We start from the raw sequence: 14,182 nt of genomic DNA, 5'->3' as shown, positions 1-14,182 counted from the left end.
TCTTTTTTAACCTAATGCCTTAAGCTTAAACATCTTCAGGCTGGATCAGATAACGTACTAGGGGTGTGACCGAAGTCTAATATTATAGACCAGTCTATGCACATTGAATATGTAGTGATACCTCCTCATTCCACAGATGACTGTCATCTCAGGGCCTCTAAAGGTGGACATAGGAAGATGCTCAGATATGGGAGAAATCCTTAGAGTGCATGGATTCAAAGCAGTACAAGGATGATGCCCTGGTCACAGCAAGATATCACACCATGCTCCTGTTAAGGCTATAAGATGAGCCGCCAACTTAGGCCTGTTTCCCCAGAAGTTTTACTGTGCTTATGAAAGGTTTTCTCCCCCCAAATAACAGACCTTTAATCCTAAACATCAAAATCTTTGGGATAAATAAAATTTTCAACTAGTGGTGCCACTTTCTTCTGTACTGTAAAGTGAGATACCTGTAATAGTATTTTCATTGAGGTAGCAATTCAATTTAGTAATTCTTCATATAAGTTCTACTAATTGAGATTTGGTGGGGATTGAGCTGAAATCTGTTTTCATTCTGTCTTTGAAATTAGGAGAATTGTTAAGTGCAGAAATGAATATAGTAGAAATAGTTAACTTATATTTATTGATGTTGTTGTTTAGTCTCTTAAGTCATATCTGATTCTTTTGCAACCTCATGAACTGTAGCCTGCCAGGCTTCTCTGTACATGGGATTTCCCAGGCAAGAATGCTAGAGTGGGTTGCCATTTCCTTCTCCAGGGAATCTTCCCTACCCAGGGATCGAACCCATGTCTCCTGCTTAACAGGCAGATTCTTTACCACTGAGCCTCCAGGGAAGCCCCCAACCTATATTAGAAAGGTAAAATTTATGAAATGCATTCAGTTATGTGAACTAGAGTGAGATAATTTTATTAGAAAAGAAAGCTAGCCGTATTTTATTATACTGTATATTGTAAATTTTTGGAAAAAAACGATTCCTTGAAGTAATAAGCATTCTTGTTCATATTAGTAAATAAATGAATTTTATTTTTAAATATTTAATAAGCTGCATACTCTTAGAGCTTTCCATGTGGCACAGTTGGTAAAGAATCTGCCTGCCAGTGCAGGAGATGCAGAGACCATGGGGTCGCAGAGTCAAACACCACTGAGTGAATGAGCATGCAGGCATCCTTTTTAATCCATGTTGGTTCTCACCCACTCTTCTATAGTAGAGTGACTTCACTGGTTGATCTGAGACATTCTTTTAGTTTTCAGAATGTATATTCTGTTTGTTACTGCTTAGTGCTCGGTGGGGACTTTGACTTGATGAGAGATTAATCCTGGTCGTGAAAAATGGGAAACAGAAGAAAGCACGTAAAATCACACTGTGTGTTCCATCAAGCCTGGAAAGCGAGGCTTGCTGCAGTCAGCCTCCAGTTTATCTCCTGTCCCGTCTTGTGTTCCCATCAGCATACTAAGCTGCTCACTGTCCCAGTTTACCCCTTAGGTTGGTCTGCCTCAGCGCCTCCTGCTCAGTGCTGTGGCCAGCTCCTTCAGGGCCCTCCTCACATTTCTCTTATTTATTAGTAGCCTTCCCAGTGTGCTTAAATGCCACCCGCTCCAAGCTTTTCCTGGTCAGATACCCAGTCATTCACTTTCTTGTCTGAATCCTGCAGTACTTACCTGGCGCCCTTCCAGTGGTCCCTTATTTCTGCCTCACACGGAGCCTAACCTCTTTCTAAAACGAGCTCTGAACAGCCCCGACTCTTTGCTCAGCTGCACTTCCCAGCACCAAAGCCCTGGGCCCTTCCATAGACCAGATGCCTCCTGTCCATTGGACAGATGTTGGCACAAAAACCTTTAGAATTAGCCTTCATTAACCAGCAGCAACATCAGAAACAGTCATGTCATTTTAGAGACATACCTTGTTTGTTTTTCTAGAGACCTCGTTACTTAGCTCAAAAATTCCTCGTTTTCACAATACTTGAATTAGAACAGTTTTATTTTAGAAATCAGTGCCCCCTTAATTTAAAAAGGTTTTCCACCTTGAAAGAAATTCACAGGACATTTTTGAGCAGAGGCCTCAGTGTTAAATCAGCAATATAGCTTCTAAAAGTGATCAGGACACTGTGTAGAGGGCAGCATATTCAAGGGCCCCCTTTTCCTTTTAGAAACATGCCCTGCCATTTTGTGGGAATAATCAGCTTGCGTTAGAACTCGTATTCCTAAATCTGTCCATTGGCAACTGGGTGGGGCTTCATTGTTGAGAAGCTTATCAGCTTCTCAAAATGTGGAGAAATGTCAGGTCCTAAATTTAAATCATCCAGATAAATCCAAGTAGAAATAGTTTTATTAACACAGAATCAAATTTCTAAAACCTGAGTATCTCTCAAATACCATCTTTAAACATGATTTATAAGGTTTAAAAAGTGACTTTATTGCTTGTAAACAATTCTGAAAACACAGAGAACCTTAATAGGAAGGAGGGAAATAAATTAGTCAAAGGTATAATAATAGTGACTGCTAATATGTTGACTATTTCCTTGTTGGTCCTTTTCCACTCCTTTAGTCCTCCTCAGTTTTAATTTTTACTATAATATATAGTAAAATATATATAGATTTTCTGTTATTTCAGTCATATTTCTATCCCACGTATACTCTCCATATTCACCCCCCCAGTCTTACGTTCTTTTTATTTGTATTTAGGCTTGAACAGATAGTTTTACATTGTACCTCATATATGGCCCTGTGGATAGGACCAGTTGATCTGATGATAATCATCGACTGGCCTAACATCCAACAAAATGGCATTTTACTTGATTATTTACTTGTGTATTAGTAACAGTAATCAGACAGCAGTGAAAAAATGGATAAAGGAATTTTTTCAGGAGGTTATAGAGGCCTTTGTTCCTGCTTTTGTTGTTAACCGAATGTTGTGCCTGAATAGTCTCTCCCCCAGAGCAGAACTCCTGGGAAAATGCCTGCCTTTTTTTGTTTCCATTGTCTTTCCTCTCAGCACCTATTACATTGCTCAGGCAAAATGAACGTGCTCAAATGGTTATTGAGGAACTGACTCTCCATGAAGTTACAAATTGTGTGGGGTTTGTTGCCCTTCACTCTGCTTACTGAAAGGCGTGGAGAGTTCTAAAAGGCACTTTAAATATCCTTCAATTAAAAACAAGTAAATCAAAGAAAAGGAAATGCATACAAGTTTCATTTTAGTCAAATAATATCAAATTAGATCAAAAGGTTTGATGCTGTGTTTTATAAACAAGGTGTCCATGTTCCTGCCCCCATTTGGTTTTTGAAAGGTCCCCTAAAAATATGCAGAGCTGTGAAGAGGAGAAAAGATGCATAATACCTGTCTTGAAACTGATGAGAGAGAGCTGTGGCAATAGAAATGTTCGCTACTTTATAGCTACAGTAAGAAATAACTATTGTTTTTTGGAAATGAAAGTTAACCAGAAAGTAAGCTTTGATTCTTGAAGGACTTGGGAGATCAGGAAATATCCTCAGGACATGTTAAAGTGCATGTGTCAGCTGACTGGAGAATATTAAAGCTTTAAAAGCTCTAAAGCTGCTAAAATGTGATCACTTCTTTTTCATTTTTATATGTAGTCTTAAAATAATCTCTACCTTTTAAATAGCATCACTATGTTAAAAACACTTTAAAAATTCTTTTCTGATGTATAATAGAGATTTTAATCTTTGTGAGGCTTTTTCAGAACTTTAAAAACTCTATATTATGTTTATTAATATTATTCTAACAATACCTGACCATGATTTGGAGCCTCATCTCTGATGCATGTTTTATGATGAATTACTCAGTATTGTATTGCTATTTATATATTACTTATATAATTTATAAATTATAAATTGCTATTTATATATTAAAATTTGCTGAAAAGTAAATGCATCATGTTGATGTTTGGTAGTAACCAACACAATACTGTAAAGCAATTATCCTTCAATTAAAAATAAGTAAAAAAAGTAAATGCATAGTCTGCTTTTTTGGCTGCAGCTTTGGAAGCATGTTTTTGGTTTCCATTCGTAGAAGAGGCCATTATTAATGTTGGCAGCTCTTGACAACTGCCCTGTGTAGCCCTCTCTCTCTTCCACGTGTCATTGGGAGAATCAAGCTTTAAACCTAACATGGAATCCACTTGTGGTTTGGGGACCATGTACTGCGTGGGGGATCTGTCTCCTTCTGGCGCATATGTACCTATATGAATATACAGCCTTTGATGACGTCTCTTTCAGATTCATTCCTGAATCACCTCGTTGGTTATACTCCCAGGGTCGACTGCGTGAGGCTGAAGCCGCTCTGTACCTCATCGCCAAGAGGAACCGCCAGCTCAAGTGCACCTTCTCACTAACACACCCGGCCAACAGGAGCTGCAAGGAGACCGGCAGCTTCCTGGACCTGTTCCGTTACCGGGTCCTCTTGGGGCACACTCTGACCCTGATGTTCATCTGGTAAATCTCTCTAAGGGCTCTTCTATTGATCTGCAACCCAGGTTATTGATAATCTCTTCTTTCTTCAGAGTTACAGAAAATTTCACTCTTTCGTTCAGCATGAGATTGTTTTTCAAAAAAACAAGCCTCCCCTGCCTCCCTTAGGCATTGTACTCACCTGAGCTTTCTCAGCATCCTCCCTTTCAAGGAGGAAATAATGGTGCCTGCCAGGAGGTTTACTGAACTTATAGATGTCAGAAACACATCTTTGCTTATGAAGTATCTAATGTAAATTTTAAATCCCCCAGTTCAGTCCAGTTCAGTCGCTCAGTTGTGTCCGACTCTTTGCAACCCCATGAACCACAGCACGCCAGGCCTCCCTGTCCATCACAAACTCCAGAGTTTACCCAAACTCATGTCCATTGAGTCAGTGATGCCATCCAACCATCCCATCCTCGGTGGTCCCCTTCTCCTCCTGCCCTCAATCTTTCCCAGCATCAGGGTCTTTTCCAGTGAGTCAGCTCTTCCCATCAGGTGGCCAAAGTATTAGAGTTTCAGCTTCAACATCAGTCTTTCCAATGAACACCCAGGAGTGATCTCCTTTAGGATGGACTGGTTGGATCTCCTTGCAGTCCAAGGAACTCTCAAGAGTCTTCTCCAACACCACAGTTCAAAAGCATCAATTCTTCTGCACTCAGCTTTCTTTATAATACAACTCCCGCATCCATACATGACCACTGGAAAAACCGTAGCCTTGACTAGACAGACCTAAGTCCCCAAACCCTCCTCCAAAAAAGAAGGAAAGCAGCAGGCACACCAAGGACAAGAGTTTCTAAGGAGGACTCTGAAGCACCTCCCCTTGGTTTTGGCTGCAGGCAGGTAGCACATTCTAATTGAACATTCCCACTCACTGACTCAGCAAGTGAGCTGACTGTTGTCCCTCCTATGAATGAGATCCTCGGGGTGTCTTGGTGCCACATGGCAGCCTCAAAAAAGCCTCAAAGCCCGGGTGCCAGTCAGTGAGTGAATGGGTTAGCACTTTCCAGACGTGATTTTCTAGTTTGGCTGAGTCTGACCTGCCCTCAAAATGTTCTTAGCATTAATGTAGATTGCACTGAATGGTTCAGAATGGTTCCATTGAAAGAAGAAAATTGTGGAAAAGGGAGAAATGGATAATCCATATGTAGAATTTGTAGAGTACCCATGTGTTTTAATATTGTTCATTCCATTAAAGTGCCATAAGTGTAATTTGGTCTAGGATTGGACACGAACATCATATCTACTGCCCTAAAGGATGATTGTGCTGTGGTTTGCATGTATTTGGCAAGAAGGCTACATAGATGGGGAGGGAGGTAGGAGAGGGGTTCAGGATGGGGAACACATGTAAACGCACAGCTGATTCATGTCAATGTATGGCAAAAACCATTACAATATTGTAAAGTAATTAGCCTCCAACTAACAAAAATAAATGAAAAAAAAAGATATGAAAATAAGTAAATAAAAAAATAAACAACAAAAAAAAGGCTACGTAGAAACTTGTATTTTTCACATGGGAAGTAGAGGTGAGTCATTTTATATGAAGTTAATCATATATATATAAAGCTAAAAAGAATAGTAGATTGAGAATAAGAAGCTGCAAAGATAGTTTTCTATAGCATGATTCTCTTTTCCCACCCAATCAAACCCTGGCTACCACCTCTGTGGTTATGGGCCAGGTCACACCAGCTCACTGAGCCAGTTTGCTGCTGGAATATCACGGATCCGTAAGAAATGTTGAATGAAGGACACAAGCTCGGAGGCGTGGGGATTAAGGGAGTAAGGGAACCTGTTTTTTAAATAATCAGTTGATTAATTACTGTTACATTTTTATTGGTATACAGTTGGTCTACACTGTCGTGTTAGCTTCAGGCGTGCAGCAAAGTGAATCAGCCATGCTTATACATATATCCTTTTTTTTTAGATTCATTTCCCATATAGGCCATTGTAGAGTTTTGAGCAGAGTTCCCTGTGGTATACAGTAGCACAGAGAAGGACTGTTAGTTATCTATTTTATATGTAGTAGGGTATGTATGGGGGCTTCCCAGGTGGTGGTAGTGATATAGAACCTGCCTGCCAATGCAGGAGACATCAGTTCGATCCCTGGGTTGGGAAGATCCCCTGAGGGAGATCCCATGGCAATCCACTCCAGTGTTCTTGCCTGGAAAAGCCTGTCGACAGAGGAATCTGGAGGGCTACAGTACATAGGGTCACAGAGAGTCAGACATGACTTAGCAAATGAGTTTGAGCACACACTGCACCCTCCCCCCACCTACACACACACACACACACACACACACACCATGTATCTACCAATCCCAGTCTCACCCCCTACACACACACACACACACACACACACACACACACACACACACACACACACACACACACACACACACACACACACACACACACACACACACACACACACACACACACACACACACACACACACACACACCATGTATCTACCAATCCCAGTCTCACCCCCTACACACAGGAATCTGCCTGGAAAAGCCTGTCGACAGAGGAATCTGGAGGGCTACAGTACATAGGGTCACAGAGAGTCAGACATGACTTAGCAAATGAGTTTGAGCACACACTGCACCCTCCCCCCACCTACACACACACACACACACACACACACACACCCCCCATGTATCTACCAATCCCAGTCTCACCCCCTACACACACACACACACACACACACACACACACAGCGTGTATCTGCCAATCCCGGTCTCTCAATGTGTCTCACCCCCTTACGCATGATAACCGTGTCTGTTTTCTACATCTGTAACCCTCTGTTTCGTAGATAAGTTTATTTGTACCCTTTTTTTTTGATTCCACACATAAGCAACATCACATGATATTTATCTTTCTCTGTCTGACTCACTTCACTCAGTATGCCAATTTCTATGTCCTTCCATGGGAGCTACTAATTTGAGGTTCTATCAGTTGCAAAGGAAATACTTAAAAAGTATGTTCAGGTACTTAAGGCTCCATAAAACTGCATTTGCATGTCATGTAGATAGTCAGTCAAACCCTCTGCCTTGAAGGAAGCATCTACTTTCTTAGGAGTTACTTACTTACAGTTTTTAAGGTTTTTTCCCAGAATATTAACTTTGGGGTTCTGGACTTCAGGGGATTAAAAAAAAGGAAAGACAAACTAGACCCAGAGTCAGGGAGAATATTCCTGTTTCATTTTATGTTTTACACAGCCAGAGGAGCTCTTCTCAAATAAACTTCTTGCCCCAGGGCTCAGAATGTTAAAATACATGATAACAGAGACAATGTCATTCCACATAGTGCCATTCTTTTTGAAGATGCTATAAAATTCTAAAATCTTTTCTGTGCATCTGTCATTGAAGAAAGCCTTAACTGGGGAATGAAATTATACCTCTGTGTTTAACATCTGTTCCTTTGGTTATTTCCCACAGTAGTGTCTTTTTAAATAATTCCTTGGTGCCCTAAGTATGCTGTTAAATATTATGCAAGCATTTAAAATTTTTGTTTGCGTCCCATAAAGAGGATTGAAATGATTTTAATAGCTATAATTATGCATCCAAATGACCAACTCTTCCATCAAGGAAATTTGTAGGCGGAGTACCCGTCTCTGGACCAGAGGCCTTCCTTGCCTGTTCTCCCCATTTTGTCTTACCACCAGCTGGTAACTAAGCTCCTCTAGTGTCTTGAACTGGCTTTGTTTGTTTGTGCCCTTCTTACTACCTTCACAGCATGAATTAAATATGCATGTGTATTTCTGTGTCTGGAATACTTCACTAGGATTACTATTTTAAATGCAGAATAGATACATACCGACACATACAATAAATACATTAGGAATAGCATTAAGTAAGAGGGTCTCTACTGCAGATGGAAAGGATTTTTAAAATATTTTAGGAAGGGGATTCCCCTGGCAGTCCAGCAGTTAAAACCCTGTGCTTCTGATACAGGAGGCACACGTTCAATCCCTGGTTGAGGAACTGAGATCCCACAGACTGTGTGGGGTGCAGAAAAAAAAATTAGGAAAATATTTCAGTTTGCTTAGCTTGCTGCTCACAGCAAAGTATTAATGGGCAGGGAAAACAGACAATTCACTGTTGCCTTGCATCCTTACCCGTGATGTCCGAGCTGTGACTCTGCTCATCATCCATAGTTTATGAATGACAGCTCCACCTAGGACGAAGTAATGGGAAGTAGCTGCTGCCGGAGCTCATTTGCCAGAGAGGGATGACTCACTAAGCAGGCCATCTCCAGGGACCTCTCTTCCCGCGCCTGCTCTCTCCTTGGTTCCTGTGGCCCATTCTTAATAATAACCTAGGGCACTTGGCCCCCCTTACTTTTTTGGCAGAGATGGAAAGAAAGCTTTCCCTTTCCTGTTGATCTCTTCATAGTTGTAGCTTATTGGACGTTTTCTAAGGAAAAGGTATGAAAGTGGGAGTTTCCTCGTAATTAACACTTGTCAAAATGAACTGTAGAAACATAAAAACTAATGAATTTCCAAAACCCAAGTGTTTTACTGTTGTACAGAAGTTTTTGGTTTACAAAATGCATTCATGTTTAACAAAGCCTAGTTTCAGGGTTTATTTATGTTCTGTTCTAGTTCATTTTATTTTTAATAATGCAGTTTCCTAGGCACAAAAGGTTTTGTTTTCTGTGGTTTCAATTACCTGAGGTCAACTGCAGTCTGAAAATATTAAATGAAAAATTCCAGAAAGTAAGTTTAAATTGCATGACATTCTAAGTAGTATGATGAAATCTCGTACCCTCCCACTCCATCCCACCTAAGACATGAATCATCTCTTTGTCCAGCACATCCTGCTTGTTAGTCACTTAGTCACTGTCTTACTTATCAGATCGACTATCCGCATCCCAGTGCTTGTGTTCACATCACCCTTATTTTACTTAATTATGACCCCAAAGCATAAGAGTAGTGATGCCAGCAATTCAGATGTTCTCTTACTGGGCCTAATTTAGAAATTAAACCTTATCATAGGGGTGGATGTCTAGGGCAAAAAATAGTGTATAAAGGGTTTGATACTATGGATGGTTTCAGGCATCCACTGGGAGTCTTGGAACGTAGCCCCTGTGGATAAGCAGAGAGTGCTATATTCTCTTCACTCTGGAAGAAGTTCCTATTACTCCCCAGTTTGGAGTTTCAAGATGGCCCTTTCTCCTGCGTAGCTTCAGGGCTGTTAGACATAGGCTCCATGCCCGGCACAATATCTGCCACGCAAGGGGTGCTGCCTCGATGTTTCGGCAATGCTGCGCAGAAATCAGTGCCGGGCTTTGATAGTCCTAGAGGAGCCTGCCTCTGCCATGGCCTCATTTTCTCTTCCCTGTTCTGGCTGTCTGCAGCATATGCACCTGCTGAATGCCACCAGGGGTTAAGACTCTGGCCTGGTATTAGAGTCCCTGTCACTCTGGCCTGCAGGCCACCCACTGGCAACTCAGGCACTTATTAGCATGTGTTCTCAACACCATCCCCTGTTGGCTTGCTCCTAGGGTTTCTTTTCTAGAGTCATTTTCATAATATCACAATGACTGCTTAGGGCAAGTGTTTATAAATAGTTGAATTAAATAAATTTAAAATTGAGTCTTTGTCGTCTAATAAATGCAGAAGTGTGTAATGAGGGCACTAACGACACGACATCTCCTCTGCCAGGACCTGGCCACTCGTTTGCTTTATAGAGCATCTAGACGTAGCTCACATCATTTCTGGGAGGAGGAAATGGCAACCCACTCCAGTACTCTTGCCTGGAGAATCCTGTAGACAGAGGAGCTCAGAGGGCTGCTGTCCATAGGGTCACACAGAGTCGGACACGACTGAAGCGACTTAGCAGCAGCAGCAGCACATCATTTCCAAGGCACCCCCCCCCTTTTTTTTTTGTTTAATTTTGTCCTAGTGTAGAAATTATATTAGGATAGAAAGCCTAATGAGAGAGTCACACTTACTCTTTGAGACAGAGGGCATTATTTGAACCAGTGTTTTAACTTTTCTGGCAAATTCGTATGGACTTTTCCGTTGTCTGTCTTGTCTTTCACCCCCAATTGCAGGTTTGTGTGCAGCCTGGTGTATTATGGCCTCACCCTGAGTGCAGGTGATCTAGGTGGAAACATTTATGCCAACTTAGCCCTGTCTGGCCTCATAGAGATTCCATCTTACCCTGTCTGCATCTACTTGATTAACCAAAGATGGTGAGTATGGGTGGATATGAAATGTACTGTGTGGAGGACACATACACTAACATGCATGAATACCTAAATATTACTGTCTTTGTCCATATGCAGTATCTGCTAAGTGTTCCATGGTGATTAGAATTCTTTTCAGACCAAACACAGTGAGAATTCATTTTTCAGTGTGTTATTCCTTGCGTTTCAAGTTTATGAGTTATTGTGTAGATTTTTTTTTAATTGAAGTATACTTGATTTACAGTGTTGTGTTAGTTTTTGGTGTATATCAAAGCCACTCAGTTATACATAAATATATATATTCTTTTCATAACTTTTTCCATTATAGCTTGTTACAAGATATCGAATATAGTTTCATGTGCTATACAGTAGTGAAAGGTTGTTGCTGAGTCATGAAAGACACCAGGATTCTTGGCCTCTGGAGGAGAGGAATTCAATATGGGGCCAGTGACGAGGCTTGATCACTCAGAGCTTTTGTGTGATAAAGTTTTATTAAAGTATAAAAGAGATAAGACAAAGCTTCTGACATAGACATCAGAAGGGGGCAGAAAGAGTGCCCCACCTGCTAGCCTTTAGCAGTGTAGTGTGTTATATACCGATCAGCAGGCTGCTAATTAGAGAAAGGAAATGTCTCAAAACTCAGAGTGGCACCAGGTCCCTCACCCACAACATACATTTTGAAATAACATTGGCACAAAGTGAGTCAGTTCAGTTCAGTCCCTCAGTCGTGTCTGACTCTTTGCGACCCCATGGACTGAAGCATGCCAGGCTTCCCTGTCCATCACCAACTCCCGGAGCTTACTCACACTCATGTCCGTTGAGTCAGTGATGCCATCCAACCATCTCATCCTCTGTTGTCCCCTTCTCCTCCTGCCTTCAATCTTGCCCAGTGTCAGGGTCTTTTCTAGTGAGTCAGTTCTTTGCATCAGGTGGTCCAAGTATTGGAGTTTCAGCTTCAGCATCAGTCCTTCCAATGAATATTCAGGACTGATTTCCTTTAGGATTGATTGGTTTGATCTCCTTGCAGTCCAAGGGACTCTCAAGAGTCTTCTCCATCACCACAGTTCAAAAGCATCAATTCTTTGGCACTCAGCTTTCTTTATAGTCCAACTTTCACATCCATACATGACTACTGGAAAAACCATAGCTTTGACTACATGGACCTTCGTTGGCAAAGTAATGTCTCTGCTTTTTAATATGCTGCCTAGCTTGGTCATAACTTTTCTTCCAAGGAGCAAGTGTCTTTTAATTTCATGGCTGCAGTCACCATCTGCAGTGATTTTGGAGCCCAGAAAAATAAAGTCTGTCACTGTTCCCATTGTTTCCCCATCTATTTGCCATGAAGTGATGGGACCAGATGCCATGCTCTTAGTTTTCTAAATGTTGAATTTTAAGCCACTTTTTCACTCTGCTCTTTCACTTTCATCAAGAGGCTCTTTAGTTCTTCTTTGCTTTCTGCCATAAAGGGTGGGGCCATCTGCATATCTGAGATTATTGATATTTCTCCCGGCAGTCTTGATTCCAGCTTGTGCTTCATCTAGCCTGGCATTTCGCCTGATGTATTCTGCCTATAAGTTAAATAAGCAGGCTGACAATATACAGCCTTGATGTACTCCTTTTCCGGTTTGGAACCAGTCTGTTCCATGTCCAGATCTAACTGTTGCTTCTCAACCTGCATACAGATTTCTGAGGAGGCAGGTCAGGTGGTCTGGTGTTCCCATATCTTTAAGAATTTTCCACAGTTTGTTGTGATCCACATAGTCAAAGGCTTTGTTATAGTCAATAAAGCAGAAGTAGATGTTTTTCTGAAACACTGAAAGATGAACTCCTCAGGTCGGTAGGTGTCCAATATGCTCCTGGAGATCGTGCAGAAGTAACTCCAGAAAGAATGAAGAGATGGAGCCAAAGCAAAAACAGCACCCAGTTGTGGATGTGACTGGTGATGGAAGTAAAGTCTGATGCTGTAAAGAGAAATATTGCATAGGAACCTGGAATGTTAGGTCCATGAATCAAGGCAAATTGGAAGTGATCAAACAGGAGATGGCAAGAGTGGACATTGACATTTTAGGAATTGGTGAACTAAAATGGACTGGCATGGGGGAATATAACTCAGATGACCATTATATCTACTACTGTGAGCAAGAATCCCTTGGAAGAAATGAGGTAGCCATCATGGTCAACAAAAGAGTCCAAAATGCAGTACTTGGAGGCAATCTCAAAAATGACAGAATGAGCTCTGTTCGTTTCCAAGGCAAACCATTCAATATCACAGTAATCCAAGTCTATGCCCCGACCAGTAATGCTGAAGAAGCTGAAGCTGAACGGTTCTATGAAGACCTACAAGACCTTTTAGAGCTAACACCCCCAAAAGATGTCCTTTCATTATAGGGGACTGGAATGCAAAAGTAGGAAGTCAAGAAACACCTGGAGTAACAGGCAAATTTGGCCTTGGAGTACAAAACAAAGCAGGTCAAAGGCTAACAGAGTTTTGCCAACAGAACACACTGGTCATAGCAACACCCTCTTCCAACAACACAAGAGAAGACTCTACACGTGGACATCAGATGGTCAGTACCGAAATCAGATTGAGTATATTCTTTGCAGCCAAAGATGGAGAAACTCTCTACAGTCAGCAAAAACAAGACCGGGTGCTGACTGTGGCTCAGACCATGAACTCCTTATTGCCAAATTCAGACTGAAATTGAAGAGAGTAGGGAAAACCACTAGACCATTCAGGTATGATCTAAATCAAAGCCCTTACGATCATACAGTGGAAATGACAAGTATATTCAAGAAATTAGATCTGATAAAGTGCCTGAAGAACTGTGGACAGAGGTTCGTGACATTGTACGGGAGACAGGGAGCAAGACCATCCCCAAGAAAAAGAAATGCAAAAAGGCAAAATGGTTGTCTGAGGAGGCCTTACAAATAGCTGAGAAAAAAAGAGAAGCTAAAGGCAAAAGAGGAGAGGAAAGATATACCCATTTGAACATAGAATTCCAGAGAATAGCAAGGAAACATAAGAAAGCTTTCCTTAGTGATAAGTGCAAAGAAATAGAGGAAAACAATAGAATAGGAAAGACTCGAGATCTCTTCAAGAAAATTAGAGATACCAAGGGAACATTTCATGCAAAGATGGGCACAATAAAGGACAGAAATGGTATGAAGCTAACAGAAGCAGAAGATATTAAGAAGAGGTGGCGACAATACACAGAAGAACTATACAAAAAAGATCTTCATGACCCAGATAACCACGATGGTGTGATCACTGTCCTAGAGCCAGACATCCTGGAATGTGAAGTCGAGTGGGCCTTAGGAATCATCACTATGAACAAGCTAGTGGAGGTGATGGAATTCCAGTTGAGCTCTTTCAAATCCTAAAAGATGATGCTGTGAAAGTGCTGCACTCAATATGCCAGCAAATTTGGAAAACTTAGCAGTGGCCACAGGACTGGAAAAGGTCAGTTTCATCACAGTTCCAAAGAAGGGCAATGCCAAAGAATGTTTAAACTACTGCACA

The 14,182-nt window shown here is 41.3% G+C and overlaps 1 protein-coding gene across 4 annotated transcripts in view; it reads left to right on the top strand.

Annotated features, from left to right (window-relative positions):
- Window positions 1-14,182, top strand: part of SLC22A15 (solute carrier family 22 member 15) — a 102,934-nt gene that overhangs the window by 58,010 nt on the left and 30,742 nt on the right. For all 4 annotated transcript variants that reach the window (XR_006335799.1, XR_006335798.1, XM_043877522.1 and 1 more), the window contains exons 6-7: window positions 4,237-4,452; window positions 10,528-10,668. Coding sequence is in view for 2 of the 4 variants with exons in the window: in XM_043877522.1 (XP_043733457.1) it covers window positions 4,237-4,452; window positions 10,528-10,668 (357 nt within the window). In the remaining 2 variants the exon portion in view is untranslated. The remainder of the gene's footprint in view (window positions 1-4,236; window positions 4,453-10,527; window positions 10,669-14,182) is intronic.

This window comes from Cervus elaphus, chromosome 20 (genome assembly GCF_910594005.1).
Source record: "Cervus elaphus chromosome 20, mCerEla1.1, whole genome shotgun sequence".
Lineage (NCBI taxonomy): Eukaryota > Metazoa > Chordata > Mammalia > Artiodactyla > Cervidae > Cervus > Cervus elaphus.
The sequence above is the reverse complement of the archived record's forward strand: the minus strand, read 5'-3'. Positions and strand labels throughout refer to the sequence as shown.